Source organism: Podarcis cretensis (assembly GCF_951804945.1).
Source record: "Podarcis cretensis genome assembly, chromosome: Z".
Lineage (NCBI taxonomy): Eukaryota > Metazoa > Chordata > Lepidosauria > Squamata > Lacertidae > Podarcis > Podarcis cretensis.
The window spans coordinates 28,002,759-28,027,051 of NC_137184.1; the positions used below are offsets into that span (position 1 = coordinate 28,002,759).

Here is a 24,293-nt window from a genome sequence, read left to right on the forward strand (position 1 = left end):
CAATAGCAGCGTTGGGAAAGGGGACCGGTTGCCGGCCCCGGCCAATCAGCGCCCGCGAAAAGCAATTTAGAGCCGCTCACATACCCGCGACTCCGAGGGCTCTTCTCTTTCTTGCCGTGACTTTGCTTGCGACGACTTCTGAACGGGACACACTCCCCGAAGGCGCAGCAGTAACGCTTGACCATTGTGAACGCAGGTGAGTGGAGGGGGAGAGGGGAGCCGGGAGGGACCTTGGCTTAGCTGGGGATGGGGGGACCCCTACCTGCCGCGCCACCGCCGCCACCTGTTCTTTTTCCCCGTTCTGTTTAGGCAGGATGGAGCCCGTGACCCTCCCGGACGATGCAGCCTTTCGGGATTTCGTGGCGGAATGCGAGTCGCAAGACGGGTGGCTGAGCTGGTACGACCGCTCTGGGGTCTCCGTCTGGGAGCAGGTGGTTCCTCATGCGGACCTGGCGGTGTACCGCCTCAAGGTAGGGTGGACACGGAGTTGGGTATGGAAGGAACGATTCGGGACAGGGAGCGGACGGAGGCTCCTGGTCCCGGGAGTGGAGTTCTTTTCTCTCTCCCCCCTGCCCCTCTTCTACCTCTTTGCGCCACATGTGAATATTAAAATACGTGACTGCGGACCGTCGGGAAAGAGGTGCGCATTGGCCGGCGGGTGCTGGCCGGTGCAGAGAGAGAGAGAGAGAGAGAGAGAGAGAAGTTTTTTAGTACTGGGTTCTTGCACCTTTTAAGAATTGGGAAGAAGGGGTTTCGGAGGTGCAATCTCTGCGCCACATGTGAATGTTAAAATACGTGACTGCGGACCGTCGGGAAAGAGGTGCGCATTGGCCGGCGGGTGCTGGCCGGTGCAGAGAGAGAGAGAAGTTTTTTAGTACGGGGTTCTTGCACCTTTTAAGAATTGGGAAGAAGGGGTTTCGGAGGTGCAATCTCTGCGCCACATGTGAATGTTAAAATACGTGACTGCGGACCGTCGGGAAAGAGGTGCGCATTGGCCGGCGGGTGCTGGCCGGTGCAGAGAGAGAGAGAAGTTTTTTAGTACGGGGTTCTTGCACCTTTTAAGAATTGGGAAGAAGGGGTTTCGGAGGTGCAATCTCTGCGCCACATGTGAATGTTAAAATACGTGACTGCGGACCGTCGGGAAAGAGGTGCGCATTGGCGGCAGGTGCTTGCCGGTGCAGAGAGAGAGAGAGAGAGAGAGAGAGAAGTTTGTTAGTATGGGGTTCTTGCACCTTTTAAGAATTGGGAAGAAGGAGTTTCGGAGGTGCAATCTCTGCGCCACATATGAATGTTAAAATACGTGACTGCGGACCGTCGGGAAAGAGGTGCGCATTGGGGGCAGGTGCTTGCCGGTGCAGAGAGAGAGAGAGAGAGAGAGAGAGAAGTTTGTTAGTATGGGGTTCTTGCACCTTTTAAGAATTGGGAAGAAGGAGTTTCGGAGGTGCAATCTCTGCGCCACATGTGAATGTTAAAATACGTGACTGCGGACCGTCGGGAAAGAGGTGCGCATTGGCCGGCGGGTGCTGGCCGGTGCAGAGAGAGAGAGAAGTTTTTTAGTACGGGGTTCTTGCACCTTTTAAGAATTGGGAAGAAGGGGTTTCGGAGGTGCAATCTCTGCGCCACATGTGAATGTTAAAATACGTGACTGCGGACCGTCGGGAAAGAGGTGCGCATTGGCGGCAGGTGCTTGCCGGTGCAGAGAGAGAGAGAGAGAGAGAGAGAGAAGTTTTTTAGTACGGGGTTCTTGCACCTTTTAAGAATTGGGAAGAAGGAGTTTCGGAGAGAGAGAAGTTTTGAGAGAGAGAGAGAGATTTTTTAAAAACGGGGTTCTTGCACTTTTTAAGAATTGGGAAGAAGGAGTTTCGGAGGTGCAATCTTGATTTATATATGAAATGCCCAAAGCCTTAGAAGTGTGATTGACCTGCAGCAGGGAGGAAATAGTTAAATTTCTCCCTGCGGAGCTCCTCCGCACCACCACAAAAAAAAATAAATAAAAAAAAATTGCGTGGTATCTAGCTGAGCCATTTTGCACAAACTACTTCCCACAATTTATTTAAAGCACACTCCACCCGTCTCAAAACGAAAACTCTAGAATCCCAGGAATTGTAATTTACCTTTCACAAAGCCGCAGCTCCCAGCACCCTTAACAAACTACAGCTCCCGGAATTACTTTGAAGGTGGGGGAAGCGTGGTTTGAATGTATGGTGTTTACACAGCCTCACTTGAGGTTCCAGGTTCGTTGGTAAATATATTTTAATTCTGCTGTAAGTCTGTTATAATTTGGGTGTAGACCAGCAACCAAAATTCTAGTAGGGAAGAGCCACAGTTCAATGGTAGAGAATTTGCTTTGCATGCAGAAGGTTTTAGGCAGTGCTTTTTTTCCCTAATAAAATGTTTAGGGGTACTCTTATTTTCCTTCTCGTATTGAAATAATGCCCCTCAATGAGGCCAAAGTTAAGTTCACAAAATGTTTAGGGGTATTCATGTCCCTGCGTACCCCCAGAAAAAAAGCACTGGTTTTAGGTTCAATCCTCAGCATCTCTAGAAACTCTGGCAACTCGCTGCTCATCAGTGCGGACAACATTGAGTTAAGTGGACAAATTGTCTGGGTTTGGAGCAACTAGAGCAGGAGGTGGGGAAGAGCTTGATCCAGTCAAGATTAAGTACTCTTAGGTTTTTACTGGTTGCAACAAGATAAACTTCCTTTCTTTGGCCTTTGGTGATTTCTCCCTGCAGCAATGGTGTGGACACATTTCACAGAATCACAGACTTATTGAGTTGGAAGGGACCATGAGGGTCATCTAGCCCAACCCCCAGATATCTATTAAGCTTTCTTTATTTTATTTTTTATTGGCAGTAGTTCTATATGTATGCACTTTCCTTGTAGCTTTTTCTGCGTCGTCTTTCGTTTAAATGCATGCTGGGAGGGGGAGGGGGGAACAGGCTATAAATCGTTACTTTAAAAAGTAATAAAAAACATGTCCTTAATTCAGCAGGGCTGAAAAGTGACTGAGTCTTGATTAAAGTCATATAATGCTTAAATGTACATAAGCTTTTGCAGCGCTGTTTGTTGAATGCCACAGGCTTTTTCCAACGTTCCTGGGAGTTATTTGGGTTCAGGAGTTGACTCTGAGGATGTGTTGCCATTTGAGAGCTGGTCAAGAGTGGGGAATCTTTTTCAACCCAGGAAACCTTTTGAGGTCCACATGCCAGTGCCAGGTGGAGGCAGAGGCAAAAGTGGGTAGAGCAATGGTGCTGTAGAATAGATCACGTTGCTTTCTCTGTTCTCCATTCACACAACCAAGAGGCACCATCATCTCAATTCCAAGGCACACCCCATTCATGCAGGAAACACCCAGGATGTGAAGTGGCCAGTGAGGGGGTCAGCCCTGGGAAGAAGAGTGTGCGGCCAGGGCCTGAGGTCACCTAGCTAGCAGTGTGCATACAGTGGTACCTCGGCTTACATATGCTTCAGACTACATACGCTTCAGGTTACAGACTCCGCTAACCCAGAAATAGTGCTTCAGGTTAAGAACTTTGCTTCAGGATGAGAACAGAAATCGTGCTCCGGCAGCACAGCAGCAGCAGGAAGCCCCATTAGCTAAAGTGGTGCTTCATGTTGAGAACAGTTTCAGGTTAAGAACAGACCTCCAGAACAAATTAAGTACTTAACCCAAGGTACCACTGTACATGGTAACAACAAGGATGGAAAACTTGTGACCTTCCAGATGTTCTGGACTCCATCATCCTGGATCATTGGTTAGCTGGGGTGATGAAAGCTGGAGCCCAGCGACATCTGGAAGGCCAGGGGTATGCGGTCTTGGGTCCTGGTTCAAGTCTCCACCTGGCCATGAAGCTCACCTGTTGCATCACAGGAATTTTGTTGTGTTAAAGTGGGGGCAGGGAGGAGAACCACATACATATTATTATTTTTAAAACTGGGTACTCTCTTGTTAAAGATTAAAAAAAGAAGACTCTGGGCAATGCACAACATATTTAAGAGCCCAGGTTATAAACCCCATAAAAATACACAAAGCAACCCCCAACACCAGCAGGAAAGAACTTCAGCAGCATAGTTAGCAGCAGCCAACATCATTGACATCTGAAAAAGGCTCAACAAAAACAGTACCTTTTTGCAGGCATTCAGGAGTGACAAACAGGGAAACACAACTCCCTTGGTAAGAAATAAATCATGTACCCTTCCTGTATGCAGCTTTGTTTACAGGAAAGAGAGAGTGTATCCAAAAGGTGTTAATCAACGAGAGAAATGAAGGCTGGTATCTGGAATTGATGGAGATGAGGGGCCTGGAATGCTGTTTAATATGGCAGAAAACTTGGTAGGGGCTAAGCTCGATTGGAACTATTTTTCAGTTAGGATGTATAATCCAACTGCTGCCTGCGTAGCTGATAACTGAATTGCAGGATGCGATGAACTTTAGCATAGCTTGCGAAAGCTGCCTTCTCTTACAGATGTAATAACGGGCAGAGACTAAACAATAATAATGCCAATGTTTCATGACGTCTTGACCAAGTGTCAAAGATACATCAGCCCAGTAGCTGATGCGCTGATGCACCACTGTTTGCTCTTCTAGGAGAATAGCAATTTTCACAAGTGCTGCTTAATTCAGCTTTTGCCTTCCATGTAGGGCTGTGCACTGAATTCAGTAGGAAACCAAACTGAATCGGGTCCACCTGGAGTGATCTAGGGTTGTCACAAGAGGTTTGGTGGCAGGGAGGAGGGGGAGAAGGACACACACAAGTAGCCTGCATCATAGCTGCCAATGTTTCCCTTTTTAAAAGGGAAATTCCCTTATTCCAAATAGGATTCCTCGCAAGAAAAGGGAAAAGTTGGCAGCTATGACCTGCATGTCTTGCCTTCCCTCCCTGGCCAGATGCTTACACGTGGTTTAAAACTCTGACTAAGCATACAGTGTGTGGGGGAGGTGTGGTACTTCTTCCCCATCTCCACTTGACTTTGCATGGCCCCCAGATCAGTTCCAGGCTGGATTGGGCCCTTACTCAGATCCCAGAGAGGCCATGTACAGCCCTAATCTCTTGGATCTGCAGTAATTCCATTGTAAACTTTGAAAGGTTCGTATGAAGAGCAAAACAAAGTGTGGCTTGGAGACACAAGTCCATAGAGGAGAAAGTAAGACTTGGGTATGCTTAGCCTGGAGAAGTGATGTAATAGCATCAAATATTTGAAGGACTGTTATATAGAAGATGAAGCTGGTTTGCTTTCTGCTCCTGAAGGGTAGGACCCAAGCCAGTGATTCATGCATGGCCTGCTTTTGTGCTTCCCAAAGGAATCCATTGGGTCACTGTGAGAACAGGATGCTGGCCTATTGACCTGATCCTGCAGGCTGTTTTCATGTTTTTTTAGGGAGATTGTCCCAAGGGTGTGTACTGAAGATCACTTAATGTCTTGTATCTAGGACTTAATTTGCACTGGAGGATCAGCCCTGGACTCATGAAGCAGCAGTAAAATGAGTTTAGCTGAGTGCAGAGGTGCCATCTTACGAGGGTGACTCTGCACTCAGAGGAGGAGAAGGAGCCTTTACACATTTTGGACAGTGGCCCTCACCAGCCCAACCCCCCAAAACATAGTGAGGCCCCAAAACGGCTTGCCCCCCTGGAGCTGGTGCCCCTGGCTGAGTGTGTGCTCCCTTGCAACATTCAGCCTGCTGGAATTGTGATATGGAACTTTTGGTTGTTGCATTTTAACCCTGCTGCCCTTTTAAAGCAGAGGTGGGGAGTCTGTAACCCTCCAGGTGTTGTTGGACTCTTATCCAACATGGCCTGGGTTGGTGGAAGTTCTGGTCCAACAATATCTGGAGGGCCACAGTTTCCCATCCCTGCTTTTTAAAGGATGGCTGCTCCCCCTTCTTCTTCCAGCCTCACCAAAGGCCCTGTGAAGTAGTTAGGCTGAGAGGTGTAGACATCTGGCTCCTTTCACAGTTAGAGAACTCTTTGATAGAAGTCCTCCTCTTGATTTTTAGAAGACCAGAAGAGAGAGCGTATTATAGAATATCTGCTGAACTTCATCCCACTCACAGCAAATGCCCTGAGCTTTTTTGAGTACTAGTGTCAGATTCCGGTCCTATTGAGCTTGTGCATTTTTCAAATGTATTTATTTATTATGTTTATATGACATCTTTATCTTCTGAAGATCTCAAGGTGGTGTATATGGTTCTTCTGCTCCTCATTTCACCCTCACAACAACCCTGTGAGGTAGGTTAGGCTGAGAGACAATTGTTGGGCCATGATCACCTAGTGAGCTTCATGGCTGAGTGAGGATTTGAACCCTGGTCTCTCATTTCCTAGTCTGACACTCTAACCACTACACCATACTGCCTTACAGTTGAAAGTGCATTCCTTCAGGGCCTGTTGTGTTCAGGCAGGCAGCTACAGTGATCATAGGACAATTTTCATGCCTGTGGTGAACATTGTGTGGTGTGCACTGGGGAAGGTAGGCCAAGTAGAATGAACAAGTGTACCGTATTTTTCGCTCTATTGGACACACCGGACCACAGGACGCACCTAGTTTTTAGAGGGGGAAATCAAGGAAAAAAATATTATTTCCCCACCCCCCCCCCAGCCCCAAAGAGCAACGGACAGGCTGCGTGCTTCCTCTTTAGTCTTGAGCAGCATCTTTAGCCTTGCACAAAGGGAGGATGACCATGGAGCCCAAAAGAAAAAAGATAAATAAAGGCTGCCCACTTCCATGATGTCATTGTTTGTCTCTTTCTCATTTTTAACTGGGTGACAACAACAGGAAACCTCCTTTACATGGGATGTCAGACCAAAGAGCTTTTCAAATAATTGGTGGAGAATGTAGCAGTTACTCCCCACGTTCAGTTTGGCTGTTAATTTGCTAGCCAATGAAGAAGTTGGAGAATGACTCAGTGATTTACAAAGCAACCATGCCAGACTAGTGCTGGGCTCTGGTTTAATGCATTTGAAGGATGGGAAATAGGAAATAGTTGGCTTCTCACACTTTTTCCAAAAGCCAGCTAGAAGGGGGCATGGTAGGGAAATGGGGTTAAATGTGGCCCTCAATACCTCTGTATATTGCCCCCAGACTTTTTCCAGGTCATACCCCCTACATCTGTGTTTTGTTTCCTGACTGGAACCTGTCATTGATTGGCAATAATTTCTCTTGCTTGCAATAATGCCTCTTGCGTTTACATTAAATGGATGTAAAAACTTCTGACTTTCACTGTGCAAAGGAAAGCTGCCCCCTTTTGCTTCTGGCATGCAGCCCCTAGACGGTTGCTGGAAATTAGTATGGACCATACTGTGTAAGAGATATCTGCTTCCCACTTCCTTGCCTGCCTGAGTTAAAATGTCAGATGAAGACAAGGCAGATCTGGTTAAAATCTCTCCACACACCCCTAAAATACCCATTTGGTGACCACAGGTTTGTTGTTCTTCTCTCTGCTTGAGCTTGGTGGCTCTTTCAACAATTTGTGGAGGCTACCTCACAGGGTTGCTGTGTGGATTTTTTAAAAAAAGTCATGTATACATGTGCCCACTGGACCAGACGGGGGCAGAAGATAAATGGGTCCAGTGGGTGCATGTATACATGACTAACTTTTTTTTAAAAATCCACATAGCAACCCTGTGAGGTAGGCTCCACAAATTGCTCTTGGGCATTGCATTGAGGCATCTGGTTAGCCACTGTGGGACCAAGATGGTGTGCTACATGTACCTTTGGCCTGATCCAGGGGATTCTTCTTAATACATATACATGAACTTATGCAAATATTATGCAAATTGATCTCCACTTTAGCAAATGCACTTCCTCTTTTGGGGTGATGCCTGATTGGTCATTGACCTTCTAGTGGTGAGGGAAGAGCATACAAAATAATCAATAGTTTGCTGCCTTTTCATGACAAAGCCAGATCAGTGGCCAGAAGCAACTACCTACTCTCCCTAGTGCAGTGGTGGTGAACCTATGGCACTTCTGCCAGAGTGGGCACTCAGAGCCCTCTCTGTTGGCACATGCACCTTCGGCCCATCAGTGCTGTTGCTGTGTGTTGGCAAAGTGTGCAGCCGCTCCCCCCCCCCTAGTGTGTGTGTGAAATGCTCCTCAAGTGTGCGGTGACCGCATCAGCATCGGGGGGGGGGGAGTTTTGTAGGCGCCAGCATGCTGGTATGTGGCCATGCGGCCCCACCCCCTATGCTGGGTTTGGTTTAGTTGATGCCACAAGCAGCAGATAGTCAGCGGCGGAAGTGCCTTGTATTGTGTGGGCAGTCCAATACCAGAAAAATACAGTATATTTATTTGTATGTGTGCAAGCAGGCAGTCATTATTATGATTGGCACTTTGCAATAAATAAGTAGGTTTTGGGTTGCAGTTTGGGCACTTGGTCTCTAAAAGGTTCGCCACCAATTCCCTAGTGATAGAGCCGGTCTGGTAACAACTCTTCACCAAACTAGGCACTTTAATTTAATTTAATTTAATTTAATTTTAGCAGAGTGTGTGGGGGGGTGGATGACTAGGTGATTCCTGCCCTCTCCCCGCCCCCCATCTCTGGTAGTATTTGGTCATTGCATGATTATCTGATGTGTTAATGAGCATGTATTATCCTATTAGTGCAAAGGACCATAGCTCAGTTGTAAACAGTGTGCTTTACACGGAGAAAGTCCTTGGAACTTTTTGCAGTTAAAATAGTTGTCTATTTTAATATTTAGTATTTTTATTTTAAATAGTTGCCTACCTCATACACCTGTATAGTAGTGAGTTCATTCAGGTGCAGCAGAAGACAAAAGTGGTGTGTGTGTGTGTGTGTGTGTGTGTGTGTGTGTGCCCGTGTGCGCATCAGCATGTCTTATTGGGAGCCAGATGAGTAAAGCTTCTTACCAGGCACACTAGCTCTTGACAATTCATTTCAGTGGGTTTGTGAATGTGCAACGTCACGCACACATGTCCTAGTTCTTTGCCATGATGCTCATACCAAATAATCGCTTGCACACTGTGAAATTTGTATTTGCTTGATTGCAATTTAGTGGCAGATCTGTAATTGTAATGATAGAGATCAACTGATTGACAAAGGTTTTTGCCACCTCCCTGGAACTAGATGCAGGAGGCCTGCTGAGCCTCTTTCGGCAGGCGAAAAAGACAGTCGATGAGTGCCCTGTCTAAACCTACTGTAGCTCTTGTGCCCCACCAAATGCACCTTGTGAAAGGCGATGGAAGATGATGGAGGATAGGCTTCGGGTATTAAGCACTGGATCTGAGCTGCTTCATGTGGTTGAATGTTTGGAGGTTCTGATGTTGGCCTGCCTACTTAGATCAGGGGTGAAGGAACTATTTGCAGCCCAGCTTCTTCGAGTGAAAGGTGGGTGTGCTTCTGGTCCATCCCAGCCAGTTGAGACTACCTAGTTATGAGAACGACAGAGAAGCTGCTGTTCACAGCTGCTGCATCTGCTGTACTTCGCAGACATCCCAAAGAGTGTGGACCACCTGAGTGAAGCCTACAAACCACAATTTGGGTAACTGTGCTTTAGAACATTTTGCACCCAGGGTTCACCAGCTTTCACAGCTTCCCTAAATTGCTGGACAAACTATTCAAGCAGTAGAGTGGACTTCATTGACTAGGTGAGGTTGAGAAGCTTCTACCTCCTGAAACCAAGGTTCGTTCCTTGGTCCAGTGGTCATGTAAACACTACAACAGGTTTTATTTATATAAGCATGATTTCCCTTCTTTCTTCCTTGACAGGGTTCAAGGTGGTGTATGCAAAGCTCCCCGGTTGATATTCCATTCAAACACTGACCAAGCTGGTCTATCAAGCTCAGTATGGTCTACACTGAATGGCAGCATCTCTCCGGGGCTTCAGATGGGAGGCATTCCCAGCCTTACCTGGAGAGGCCAGGGACTGAACCTGTGACCTTTTGCACCCAAAGCAGACACTCGGCAAGATTGTTCCATTTTACACCATGATCTGAGGTTGTTCACTACTCTGGTGTTTTGACAGTGTTCTTCTTTCCATCTGCAGGGCATGATTGACATGCCAGGGGTCACCGCAGAGACCGTCTATGATGTCCTACATGACACCGAGTACCGCAGCATGTGGGACATAAACCTTGTTGAGACGCATCAGATCGCTCGTCTCACAGACAATGCTGATATTAGCTACTATGAATGTAAGTAAGGATGGGCACCCTAATACCACCACCAAACCACACAAACTAGTGCAGGTGTGGCCCACATTGCCATCTGGGCAATCTTCCAGAGGTCATGTGCCCATGAGGGTCACGGCCAGGGGCAAAATGGAGTGGAAGAGCAAATGTAAATTTCCCCTTTGCACAATAGGCTACTTCCTTCATATTTGCACTTCCCTCTTCTCCATCCAGCCAAGGAAGAGGCATTGCATTCCAGCCATGCAAACACACTCAAGGGGGTGTTGAAGTGACAAGGGTGAGGAGTGTGTCCCAGGGAGAATCATGGGGGCCTGTTAGAGGGGCCTAAAGGGCCACTGTTGGCATCTGGGCCTGGTGTTTCCCACCACTGAGTTATGGGGGTACCTGGCAAACACAATGAAGATTTGGTACCAAACTCAGAAAAAAATGCTGGTGGGTTCCTAAGCTTTAAAGTTCCTGGCTCCAAGGACCACAAACACCCACCCTCCTCCATCACTTGCCATGCTGTCTGCGGCTGGTGGGACAACATCTGGGCAGGCACAAGTCCCCCATCCCTGTTCCTACCTCTTCAGCAGCGAAAGTCTTGTGGCACATTTCTGATGGCATGGACTTATGTGGATCAGGAATTGTGGAATATCAGCCTGAGAAATGATAGCAGAGGAGTTCAGAGGGAAATGGAAACAGGATGATAACGCTGACGCTTAGGTGTATGTAAAATAATGGCACTGACCGTTGTGAAAGTAGTGTTTATAAAAACATCCTGGCATCAGATCAACCCTACTTTGTGAATTATCCCTGTAATTAAGGTGCCACAAACCTCTCTTTGCTGTTTCCACTGCAACAGATTAACCCTCTAGTTATGAGGTTTGCAAAGGTAATCTTGCAGGTATGTAAGCAGTGTGTGATGAAATTTCAAGACACTGGGAGGATTAGTAGTCTGGGGTGTGGGGTGCCTTCCTTTTCTGGGGCAGTACCTCATTCAGCCTCATGGACCAGCCTCCACTGCTTAAAGATCCACCTCAACTATGTTATGTGTTCATGATCCAGCTACCTTCCACCTGCTGTTGATTTGGTGGTGTTCTCTCTCTCTAAAAAAACCATCTATGGAACACCACACTACATGATAATAACCACATCCCGTGTGGTCCTTAGCCAGCAGCAAAACTATATCTGCTGAGCCGCTCTAGGTTGTTGTAATGAGAGTGTTATGGAGAGGACTATACAGCTTTGTCCAGGGCTGCGAAACCGTTTTCCACCCAAAGGACACATTCCCCTCCTGGAGAGCCTGCCCAGGGCTGAATGCAAGTGGTGGCTGAGGCCAGAGGCAAAATAAATGCAAAGGCAAAATTCACAAGGTAAGCTAGTTTCTTCGCACACACACTTCCCTTTCTATCCTCATCCCATCCAGGTAAGCAATAATCACGATCTGGGTTCAGGGACAGAAAAGAAGTCACAGAAGAATGCAAAGCCAGAGTGCTGAGTCAGAATGGGTGTGTGGCCTTTGGGGACTCCTGAGGTTCTCCATCCATGATTCAGTCTTTTAGCTCGTTAGTACTACCACCCTCATCATTGCCAGGCAGCCTAACTTGATAGGCTGATGAGACAACAATATCTGTGGACTCAAGGTGGTGGAAGAGAGCTGTGTTAGATGGATTGATCAGAAACATTCTGGCAGTGTTATGGCAGGCCCCTGGCTTGAGAGTTGGTCAGCGTTTGAAACAGGTATTCTGTTTTCTGTAAGAGAGAGAATGCCTTCCCCCGACGGTGCCTGATTTTTAGCTACCTGGCTGCCTTCTTTCTGGAGGTTAAATAGCCTTGGGGAGTAGCAATGGACACTGCTAAAAAAAACAACACAACTTGGTGGAAAGGAAGGTTCAGGCTCATAGAGCGGTATAGTCCACAACATATAGGGGTGTGAGAGATGCATTTGCCTTGCATCTCTCCCTGGGTCACCATTATAAGCTGGACCTGTTAAGACATAGTTGTAGCATAAAGAATTCCTGTTAAGGTTTCCAGCCAGCCATGCCTGATTTCAGGATACCCTGTTCCATTTCCCCTCTCCCTCCAACAGACTCTCAAGAGTCAGTACAGTATGCTCAGTCCTCAAAAGGCATTTGGCTTGCTTGTCCTTCTCCTTTCCCCTCTTCCTCCTGCCCCCCACTTTACTATTTCTGCAAATGTTGCCTGCTTCTGATACCTTCCTTTCATGCATAGGTGGTGTACTTTTTCCTCCAGGGGGCTCTGTGCTTGGATGAGGGGAATAGGATCTGTGTGCAAGGCCTCTTTTACTTGAGACAACCTGCTTGGACCTTTGACACATTCCCTGTGTTGCTTTGCCAAAGCAAATTAAGCTCTCACTTTTGTTTATGCGACACGGGTGTTCCCCCCCCCCCGCCATTCTAATTAAAAAGCTAAGGTGCCTGGGACTTGTAATTGCAACGGCAACAAATCACTCGCCTTACTGCTATTCAAAGCTTAATAGAAATTTAAAATGGAAATCTTATGAAATAGATTTATGAATGATATACAATGAATATGGAAAATGGAATATATAGGAATGAGTCCAGATTTAGATGAAATCATTAGCAACTGAATGTGAACAGCATGTTGTAGATGCAATGTTGAGCTGCCTTTCTCTCCCTACTCCCTACCATCTCCCTTGGATTAGGGAAATGCCCAAAGCCCTTGAGGAACAGAGATGTGGTGACTCTGAGATCGTGGAAAGTCCTGGATAAGGATTATATTATCATGAACTTCTCTGTTAAACATCCGGTAAGTGAGCAGGGGGGAAACTATGGGATTCAGGTGGGTAATGGATTGGGGGGTGGGTCTCCTCTCAGAGACCCACCATAGCATTTCATTAGGGAAATGGAGCTTCATCCACCTGCTTGATAAGTACGCCATGAGACCCACAATGGCTGAATATACTGTCATATACTAAGGGCTTGTTCACACTTCCACACTTGTCCCTTGCCTAGAAAGTGATTTTTTTATTCCACTTGTCCCATGCTTTTTAGGCACAGGGCTGAGTGGTTTTCTGTTTGCTCTCCCCGGGAAAACCCACTCTTTTGCGGTGAATCGGAGCAGGCATCAATCTTGTGGAAAACCCAGTTGCCATTTGTTCTGATTCAGTGCTAAACCATGAGTTTTCCCCAGGGGAAAGCAGTGGGTTAAATGGAAGTGTGGCTGAGCCCTGAGTCAGACCATTAGCTCCATTTAGCTCAATGACTACTAGCAGCAGCTCTTTGGGGTTTCAGGCAGGGCTTTCTCCCAGGCTCACCCTGGTGAGATTGAACCTGTGGCCTTCTGCTTTATTACAACGCTTAGTTCTCTGGATGATGGAGCTGAGACCCTTCACACGACTGACCTGTTGGTGGTAAAGTTGGCAGCCTCTTGGGATTTAGGGTCCAGTCCTTTGAAGCCTACCTTCTGTTATTGATGTGTTGATGTATATTATTGCTACTTCTGTATTTTGGTGTATTACAATGCACTTTCCATGGGCTTTGGCTGGCACACTAAACTGATTGTTGACTACCCCTTAGTTACCTGAGGGGAACTCAGTCTCAGGGAGGAGGGGAAGGGGAGGCCTCTATACCAGGAATTGGTCCATCAGCTGATTGCCTGGCTTTTTACTGTGCAGAAATACCCTCCACGCAAGGACACGGTGCGGGCTGCCTCGCGTTTGGCTGGATACCTGGTGCAACCAACTGGACACGACAGTTGCAAGCTGACTTACCTAGCACTGCTTGACCCTAAAGGTGAGACTATTTTAGAAGAGTCTAAAAAGCCTAGGACACAAATGTTCAAGGCCCTCTAGCAATTACGGTGGCTCCTTTGTCAGAAGTAATGTATTTCATGTTGACTCTGGAAGGGAATACTCAATTCTGACCAAACTAAGCCGCCTAGTTCCGGAGGCTTAGTTCCGGAAAGCTAAGGAACCAAGAAGACCAAAATTTCAATAAAGAATGGGAAAATTTTATAATCTATCTTGGAGACCACTGTAAACAGATGGAAACAGTAGCAGGAAAAGGTTTAATAAAAGGACCCATGGAGGGGAGGTGGGAAGTCTAGAGATTCAGAGGAATCTGTAAATGTGGATGTGAATGGTAGCATTGTTATAATATAACATACTTGTAAAATCAAATAAAAACTATTTCAAAAAATAGAGCAAAATATACATTTTGAATCTTCTAATACCTTTGCCATAGTAAGTTGTGCTGCAGTCATCAGGTGAGTAATAGGATCCTTTTGGGAAAGTTGTTGATTAATTTGAGTATTATTTTAACTTTTACCTTTACTATGATAGAAATGCTGTTTTAGGATCAAAGGAAGTACTGTATCTTGCTTTGTTATCAAACCTGCTTCATGAAAAGCATATATGCTTCACAAGGCATATAACTCTTTAAAGCTGAATTTGAATAAAAAAGAAGAAGAGAACTAATATTCTCTAGTCACAGTGAGCAACCTGATTTCTCAGTGGTGGCCAAAGTGTTAAGTGAGAAAAAACAAGTAGATTAAAAAAGAATAAAGGCTCTGTGTAGGAAATACAGTTAACTCGCATCTTCCAGGTTTGTGATTCTATGATTCTATCCTACACTTATTTTACTTACATGAATTCAGCTTTGTGTGGGTGCGCGAATAAATAAACAAATAGAGAGTGGAGGAAACCCACTCTCCATTTATTCCCCCCACAATGCAATGCTGTAATTGCAGGCTTACCCAGCTTTCAGAAGGTGGCGCAGGGGCTCTGGCAGCCCAGAGCCCTTGTGACGCCTTTCCAAAGCTGGGTAAGGGAGATGGCTGGGTTTGGGAAGGAGGCGTGAGGGTCCTGGCATGGTCCTAAAGCCATCCTACCTCCTTCCCAAAGCTCTGCAAGTGCTTACTAGGCTTTCAGAAGCAGGAGGGAGGACTCTAGGACCCACCCTGCCAGAGCCCTAGCTGCTGCTTCCCAGAGATAGGTAAACAGCCCTCCAAATTGGCGCTTCTGGGGTTACTGGCTTTAGTATTTTTTTGCATATACACATGGACCCCCAGAACCGAACCCTCACATAAAATGTGAGTTACCTGTTAACCATTTAAAAATGAATTGCAAACACTAGACAGGCTAGATGATTTTTCATCTACTGCAAATCAGTTTCCAAAATCTGCATTATGGGAGATTTGTTTGCCGCAGTCCATTGTCAGTAGCAATCATGTACCCGCTCATCTATCAAATAATCCTGGGAACCATTGTTAAGGGAACTGTAACCTCTCTGAGGAGAAAACTACAGTTCCCATGATTCTTTTTTTTTTTGTCGGGGGCATGTGCTTTAAATGTATGCTGTGTATGTGACCAAGATTAATTCCCCCCCATCTTTCCTGCCTCTCCCCCCTTTCCAAACTAGGATTTCTGCCCAAGTGGATTGTGAACAAAGCTGTTCAATTCCTGGGACCACAGGTGAGTGAGGCAGATTCATAGCTGAAGAGTTGGAAGGGACCACAAGGGTCATCTAGTCCAACCCCTTGCAGTGCAGGAATCTTTGGCCCAACCATGGGGCTCGAACCCACCACCTGAAATTAAGAGTCTCATGCTCTCCCATCTGAGCTATCTTGGGCCTCTAGTGATCTGGTTCCTCTTGCGAGGAGCATCAGTTGAGCTAGTGTAATACTAAGTGAGATGGATTTGCAGAAAGCCCTTTTTCTCTGCCCAGAGAGGGGTGTTCCCCCTGCATTGTTGGTTATGGAGCACAGTGGGCTAAGAGGCTGTGTAGTGGTTAAGAGCGATAGACTCGTAATCTGGGGAACCGGGTTCGCATCTCCACTCCTCCACATGCAGCTGCTGGGTGACCTAGGGCCAGTCACACTTCTCTGAAGTCTCTCAGCCCCGCTCACCTCACAGTGTTTGTTGTGGGGGAGGAAGGGAAAGGAGAATGTTAGCCACTTTGAGACTCCTTAAAGGGGGTGAAAGGCAGGATATCAAATCCAAACTCCCCTTCTTCTTCTTCTTCTTCTTCTTCTTCTTCTTCTTCTTCTTCTTCTTCTTCTTCTCCTCCTTCTCCTTCTTCTTCTTCTTCTTCTTCTTCTTCTTCTTCTTCTTCTTCTTCTTCTTCTTCTTGAGCTGTGAATCAGAAAGTCCTCAGTCTGAATGTTTCCTCTACCCTGATGAACCCACTAGGTGGTCTTAAGCAAGCCCCTGTTTTTCTGCCCTTCAACTGCCATATAGGAATAGTGATTTGGACCCACTTTTGTAGTAGAAGTGGAGGACCTTTTTTCAGCCTCAGGACCAGGTGCCCATGGTGGGCAGGTTCAGAGGCCAAAGGGGGTGGAGCAGTGAATGCAGATTTTAGCTTTGTATAGCAGGCTAGTTTACATAAACTCCCACTGCATTCTCCATCCAGGCAAGCAAGAGGCATTACCAAAGTTCAAAAACACAGGCAGAGGGCCTACCCGGTAGTGGTGCCCACCCTGTGGAACGCCCTCCCATCACATGTCAAGGAGATGAGCAAATAGACAACGTTTAGAAGACATCTGAAGGCAGCCCTGTATAGGGAAGCTTTTTAATGTGTAATGTTTTATGAAGTTCTATGTTGGAAGCCGCCTAGAGTGGCAACTCATTCAGATGGGTGGGGTACAGATAATAAATTAGTAGTAGTAGTAGCCATGCAAAAACATCCAAGGAGGGTACAGATCAGGGCTGGTGAAGGGTCTGAGCAGAGTCCCAAGGGCTTGGAGGGGAGGGACTGTGCCTGGCCCCCCAGGCCTGGGGTTTACCACCCCTGCTTTATAAGGTTATGTTAGGCAGGCTTAGCCAACATGGTGGCCTCCAGATGTTCTTGACTACAGCTCCCATTATCCCTGACCATTGGCCATGTTGGGTGGAGATGATAGGGCTTGGAGCCCAACAACTTCTGCAAGCCACTATGTTAGCTGCTCCTGTTGTAAGGATGCCAACCAGATAAGAGCTGTGTAGAACACTGCTGGAAAAACCCTCTTGCATTTGCTTCTGAGACATTTCCCATACCCTTCAAATTCTTGCTCTTGCAGACTCAAAAGGCTACAGTCTTCCTTTCTTTTCCTTTTTTGGCAGAAGGAAGGAGGATGGAAACAGATGGAAACTGAGTGTCTCAAGATACTAGATTTTTTATTTATTGCCCATCACCAGTTTACACACACCTTCGGGTATAGGGCAGCATAGAAATTAAATGAATAAATATTGTTTAGTTTTGTACTTTGTAGGTGACACAGTTTGGGTGCTGCCAAAGGTTGCTGTAAGAAGGGTGTAGCACACCTGGACAGCAGCTGGGCCCATTTCCCTGGCTATAGGGTAGCCTGCCTCTCCAGTGTTGCCCAGGTACTTGACTGGAGGCAAAACTACCCCAGAAGCCCAGGGGTTGCACACATTTCAAACTGGAATGGCATTCAGACCATCAATTTGTAGAAGAGCACATGATTTGCATGTCAAAGTTCAGAGGTTCAGTTCCAGGTGTCTCCAGGTAGAAAGATGCCTGCCCAGAGCGCTGGAGAGCCACTTCCAGTCATCGTCTACAATACTGAGCTTAGATGGACCAGCAATGTGATTATGTAGAAGACGGCTTTCTACATCCTTATTTAAATCTTCCATTAGTTCAGAACCAGGAAGGACTGGAACCTTGCTTTATTTTTAAGGGAAGGGTTTCCCAAACTTGGGTCTCCAGCTGTTTTTGGACTACAGTTCCCATCATCCTTAGCTAGCATGGCCAGTGATCAGGGAGGATGATAATCTTCAGCTGTTTTTGGACTACAGTTCCCATCATCCCTAGCTAGCATGACCAGTGGTTAGGGAGGATGGTAATTTTAGTCCCAACAGCAGCTAGAGACCCAAGTTTGGGGGAGCATTGCTCTAATTCCAGTGTTGTGTTGTGGATGGATGCCTCTTTAAGTCCTGAGTAGGGATTTGAGGCAGGTGATCTCACTCGGTACCTTTTAGTTGTCCAACTTGGTTCATGAACCTTCCTGTCCAGAGCACTTTGGGTGGGTTCCAGGTTCATGTGGGATTCTCTTGCCGTTGCTCTCATCACACAGAGAAGTCCAATGTGGGCATGTTTTGACCTTCTCTCTTCTCTCCACGCCCCCCCCCCCCCGTCCCGGCTTGCGGGATCAGGTGATGAGGAAGCTGCATAAAGCTTGCATGGAATACCCTGCCTGGAAGCAGGAGCACAACATGGATGTGAAGCCTTGGCTGCACCCCGAGCAGAGCCAGCTCCCCACCATGTTGGTGTCTGAGTTGGCTATTCAGCATGCCGCCTCCCTGGAGCACTTCGATGAGAGCAGCGTTAAAGAAGTCAAGGATCAGCAGGGAGAAGCCAGCGGGTCCGACTGACTGCATCACTTTGTGCTTTTTCACAGTTTGAGGACATTCTCTAGTCCGCCACTGTGCCTTTCTGAGAAATGATAAATTATTCCAGTTTATTTCATGTAGTAGCCAGCTTTTGGGGGTTATTCTCTCTCAAGCACCTGTTGCAAACTTGTGGTCAGAGGGGCAACTCTCTGTCAAGACCACCTCCCCATGTTCTTAGCTGTTCTGCCCAAGAAGGGGAGAAGGCTTTTAGCAGTGGAGCTGCAGTATTTAATCAGTGGTTTGTTTTTAGAAGACCTTTCGAACCAGGGAAATGCTGCATATTGTGCTTATTTTAGATCAAGAGAATAATATAATAATTGATGACTGGCTGTGCCAAATCTTGGATGAGCTTCAGGAAAATGATAGATATTTTTGAGATTCTATATTTAATGGTTTTATGGGGAGCTGTTGTTTTATTTCATCAGATTTATTTGTTGCCTATGAAACTTCTCTAGGTGACTTACATAAATTTGTCTTACTGTGTGTAATGCAATGATAAAACAACTTCTTCCCCCCTAATAAACAACTGCAAATAATAAAATGCAATTTGGTGGTACATGTGTATTATTTCAAAATATGGGAAGCCAGCTGCAGTCTTTTGTGGGGTGTGTGTGTGTGTGTGTGTGTGTGCCCTGGACACCTGTCCCAAAGTCCTGTCCTGACAGAACCGCTGGTGTTTCAGGGTGGGGGAGAGAACAGATTGAACTATGCCCCCACACGCAGATGCCTGCTTAACATTGTTTTTGCGCTCAGTGAGATGCACATTCAAAAGGGCAATTAGTCAATAATGCATGTGCCAACATACTTGCTACCATGCACACTGATTTGAATATGTGCTTTTCAGAGGAAAGAGTGAGAAGCAACCTGATTGAGGGGTAATTTAGGAAAGCAAGGTTAGCCAAGCCACTTAACAGACTTTATTTAGCCAAAAGTGACTGAATTTGTTAAATGGTTTTTTGTGTGTTTCACTTTGCAAGACGGCCTAAGAGTCCTGGCTCCTGATTTAACATATATACAGAGAGATTCATGAAGCAGCTTGCAAGGTTTACAAGATGGTAATCACAGGCCAAATTGCTATTTTTGTACACCACCTAGCGATGATTTGGAGGCTAGGCAGCATACAAAAATAGAGTTCATATTTTAATAGTAAGAAAAACAAGATTTCAAAACAATGTAATATTTTAAACAGCCAGATGAAATCACTGAAGCGAAGCACGTTCAATAAAACACAATAGCACAGCCAGATGAAAAGCAGTGTTCCAGAAGAAGAAGAAGAAGAAGAAGAAGAAGAAGAAGAAGAAGAAGAAGAAGAGGAGGAGGAGGAGGAGGAGGAGGAGGAGGAAGAAGAAGAAGAGGAGGAAAGTAAATGGGGCCTGGCAAAAAGATGTGTTCTTCAGCGGCTTTGTAGAAAGTGGACCTGATTTGGGGGAGGGGGGAATTGAGAGGCAGGGTGTCACCACAGAGAAGGCCGCCTCCTGAAACAAAATATACACCGGGAAGCTTAGTTTGGTTAGGATAGAACCCACACAAGCGACGCTGACACAAAACAAGTATTGCCACCCGACCTGACCCCCACTCACCACGCCCCCTCCACTTCTTCCCCCCTTTCTTCCTAATGTAACACTAATGTCTCAACAAGTGAAACTGATCTGTAGAAAATGTAACTTGAAAAAAGAGACATTGCACATACATTTGTAAACCAAGAAATCTTTAATAAAAATTTTTTAAAAAAAGAAAGAAAGAATTGGGTACAGTGGTACCTTGGTTCTCAAACTTAATCCGTTCCAGAAGTCCGTTGCAAAACCAAAGCATTCCAAAATCAAGGTTCATTTTCCCACAGAAAGTAATGCAAAATGGATTACCATAATCAGTTCTAGACTTTTAAAAACAACCCCTAAAACAGCAATGTAATATGAATTTTACTATCTAACGAGACCATTGATCCATAAAGTGAAAGCAATAAAGAATGTACTACAGTCACACAATCAGTAGCTGAACTGGGTTCCACACAGTCACAAAAACAAAACAAAAAGCGCCCACAAAAAGGTAAAATAAATAGCAAAAACAGACAGACCTCAGCGTAACACTAAAAACGGAAGTGTGGCCCTCAAAACGGAAGTGTGGCACTCAAAACAGAGGACGTTCAGCTTCCGAAAAAAGTTTGCAAACCAGAACACTTACTTCCAGTTTTGCAGTGTTTGGTTTCCAAGTTGTTTGAGTACCAAGGCGCTTGAGAACTAAGGTACCACTGTATACACTTCCTGAGTTATGAGCCACCATTGCCACTAGAGGGCTGTGAAAAATTATGTCCTAGGGTTTTTAGACTTTTGTACTACAGTGGTACCTCGGGTTACAGACGCTTCAGGTTACAGACTCCGCTAACCCAGAAATAGTACCTTGGGTTAAGAACTTTGCTTCAGGATGAGAACAGAAATCATGTGGTGGCAGCGTGGCGGCAGCGGGAGGCCCCATAAGCTAAAGTGGTACCTCAGGCTAAGAACAGACCTCTGGAACAAATTAAGTTCTTAACTACAATGAGGTAACACTGTATTTGAAACAAGAGGGGTGTGTTGGTTGCCAGATGTGAAATATATTGGCATTATTTTCAGCTCTCCCACTCAACTACTGGGTTAGGTGGTGGAGGTGATGCCACCTGTTTCGGAAAGAACTACCGTATTTTTTGCTCTATAAGACTCACTTTTTCTCTCCTAAAAAGTAAGAGGAAATGTGTGTGCATCTTATGGAGCAAATGCAGGCTGCGCAGCTATCACAGAAGCCAGAACAGCAAGAGGGATTGCTGCATTCACTGCGCAGCGATCCCTCTTGCTTTTCTGGCTTCTGAGATTCAGAATATTTTTTTTCTTGTTTTCCTGCTCCAAAAACTAGGTGCGTCTTGTCGTCTGGTGCGTCTTATAGAGCGAAAAATATGGTAATTCTTCTCACACACGACCTTTGTCTAGATGCCCACCTGCTCCCTCACGTTCAATATGTTTCCAAATTAACAAATTCCAAAAGATACCATAGGTCTCCAGAAGGCCCACCTCAAGAAAAACTAAGCCTGCAGTAGCTACCCCGGAAACTTCCTAATGCTTGGGGAAGTGGGAACGACACAGTAGTACTGCATGCTCCTGAAGTTAGTGTTATCTCCAGTTACGACTAGGGCTAAGTTCCCAACGAACATCAGGCAAGTACCTACAAGTACTGAAATACAGGAGCATGCTTAGAACTCATTGGTTCACTCAAGCTTTCCTTGAAGGGTAATCCAGCTAGATTCAGAAAAGGGCAACCAAAGCAATCAAGTGTGCGGAGTAACTCCTCAGTAGAGAGGCTGAAATATTTGGGCCTTTCCCTCCTATATGTAGTGCTTTTTTTGTGGGGGGACACAGGGGTATGCATCCCCCTAAACATTTTGTGAATCTAAGTTTGGCTTTATTGAGGGGCAGTTTCACAATATGAGTAGGAAAATGAGAGTACCCCTAAACATTTTTTTAGGGGAAAAAAGCACTGCCTATATGCATTGAAACGTAAGAATGTTGTCATGCTGCAGGTCACTTGGTCACAGACAGGTGACGCAGGAAGCATGATGATGTGGCATGATGAGAGGCTGGCGCAGACACTGGCCATCTTCCTCCATCCCTGGGGAAAGGGGAAGGTCTAAATCTTTCTCTCCTTTATCCCCCCCCCCCTTCCACTGCTACATAGCAGGTGAAGACATAGAAAGAAAGTCTTTCCCCACATTGTCCCACTGTTGCTGCTTCTGCTACCACCATTGCCAAAAGGGGATAAAGAAGATTAGGCTGTTGCTGCTGGTGGTGTAAAGGTAAAGGTAAAGGGACCCCTGACCATTAGGTCCAGTCGTGACTGACTCTGGGGTTGCGGCACTCATCTCCCTTTACTGGCCGAGGGAGCCGGTGTACAGCTTCCGGGTCATGTGGCCAGCATGACTAAGCAAGCCGCTTCTGGCGAACCAGAGCAGCACACGGAAACACCATTTACCTTCCCGCCGGAGCGGTACCTATTTATCTACTTGTACTTTGACGTGCTTTCGGACTGCTAGGTTGGCAGGAGCAGGGACCGAGCAACGGGAGCTCACCCCGTCGCGGGGATTCGAACCGCCGACCTTCTGATCAGCAAATCCTAGTGTCAGAGCTGCCTCCAGGTCCCAGCTCACAGAGGACCAACGCTAGGCTGTAGTTATGTACAAAAGTCTTTATTGAGATTCAGTCTCCATTTTAAAGCCGCAGCGTGCAGCTCTACGTCCCGACCTTAGACCGGCGAAGTCCTGTCTGAGTCTCCTCCCCCTCCACACCAGTTTAAGACTCTCGCTTTGCTCCACCTCTTCCTAAGTTCCTTTCTCCTCTGGGCCCTCCTGCCCGCTAGGGTCTCATCCTTCCTGGACTCCTCTGACGCTGACCCTGACGATTCTTGCCCCTCCTTCCGGCGGGCTTTAGGACCTGGTTCCCTATCCGGGCTACCTTCTGTGCCGCTTGCCTGTACCTTTGAACTTGGCGCGCGCGCCCAGCCTGCAACTTTCCTCTTAACCGTTAACTCGCTCTCCGATGGAGGCGTGGTCAACCCTGACTCATCTTCTCTCGCTGGTGGTGCATATGTGGGCTCTGACACCTGGGACTCCTCCCCCCCACTACGCTCTGGTGGGGAAGCTGGTCCTGACTTCCAACTGCTGCTCTGGGAGTCCCCGCTGGCCCCTTGCTTCTGGGGTGTCCCCCTTGGGTCGCCCCTTGCCCTGCCCATCGGCGCCCCCTTCTGTGAATCTTCCGATTCGCTGGAGAGGCTCATGGAATCTATCGGGCTGCTGTCATATTCTCCTACGCTGCCCTCGGATTGCTCCCCCTCGCTCTCCATCTCTTCTCCTCCCTGCGCTCCTGCTGAGTCCCTGACACCTAGGCTCTGTGGTTTAACACACAGCGCCACCCACATCCCCTGTTGCTGCTGCTGGAGTAGAAAGGAGCAGAACAAGGGGGCGGGAATCCCTCCCCTTTGTTCTTCCCCACTGCTGCTGCCACTTGCAAGAAAAAAGCATGCTTCCTTCTGGTCTAAGAGGGCTCTTTGACAAGGTCTATGGAAGGATTGTGAGGTCTAAAAGGAAGGGTTTTTTTTAGGTGAGCTGCAAGCTGAAGAGAGGGGTGGCCAAGCATAATTGGGGTGGGCAGTGGCAAGGAGCAAGGGGACGGGGTAAACTTAGCATGGGGAAAATGGTTTGAGGTGTGTAAGATTATGTACGCCTTGGAGAAAGTTAGGGAGACAATTTATCCTTGTCTCATAATGCTGGACCTTGAGGCCACCCAGTGAAGTTCAGTGTAGGATGATTCAATTCTGAATTAACACAGCACATCATTAAAACATGGGATTTGTTCCCATGAGATGTAGCGGTGGTCATTAACTTGGATGGCTTTAAAAGAGGACTGGAGAAATTCATAGAGGCTAAGGCTATCAGTGACTACTTTGGATACCACGGCTGATCATCACAAGTGGGGAAACTGCTGTTGCTGTTGGTTTCTGCTTGTGGACTTCCTGAAGGCATCTGGTTGGTGACTGTGAGAGCAGAGTGCTGGATGAGATGGGTCTCTGATTTGATCCAGCAGGACTCTTTAATGCATCAACACAAGAAGAGTCTGGTCTGCTGATTTGTGGTGGATTTTGTACTTCTTTCATACATGTACAGTACTTTGATTGTTGATTGTATTCTGTCCATCACTAATATATCCCCCCCCCTTTACTACTGGTGGTGTATAGACATATGTTTTTTGCAAATAAGTAAACAAACAAATC

General features: G+C 46.6%; 1 protein-coding gene across 1 annotated transcript; it reads left to right on the top strand.

Annotated features, from left to right (window-relative positions):
• On the top strand, positions 1-19,049 carry LOC307207676 (START domain-containing protein 10-like). The gene is made up of 7 exons (XM_079961771.1): positions 1-196; positions 310-470; positions 10,003-10,150; positions 12,816-12,919; positions 13,788-13,905; positions 15,532-15,584; positions 18,267-19,049. Exons 2-7 carry the CDS (start codon positions 315-317, stop codon positions 18,483-18,485), a joined length of 798 nt encoding a protein of 265 aa, XP_079817897.1. The 5' UTR covers positions 1-196; positions 310-314; the 3' UTR covers positions 18,486-19,049.
• The last annotated feature ends 5,244 nt before the right edge of the window (positions 19,050-24,293 follow it).

What these genes read in the sequence shown, in the direction of transcription:
- LOC307207676 (XM_079961771.1), top strand. Translation starts at nt 315, where the DNA reads ATGGAGCCCGTGACCCTCCCGGACGATGCAGCCTTTCGGGATTTCGTG. An exon ending in TGGCGGTGTACCGCCTCAAG is followed by an intron (nt 471 to 10,002) that starts GTAGGGTGGACA and finishes TTCCATCTGCAG; the next exon opens with GGCATGATTGACATGCCAGG. An exon ending in ACTTCTCTGTTAAACATCCG is followed by an intron (nt 12,920 to 13,787) that starts GTAAGTGAGCAG and finishes TTTACTGTGCAG; the next exon opens with AAATACCCTCCACGCAAGGA.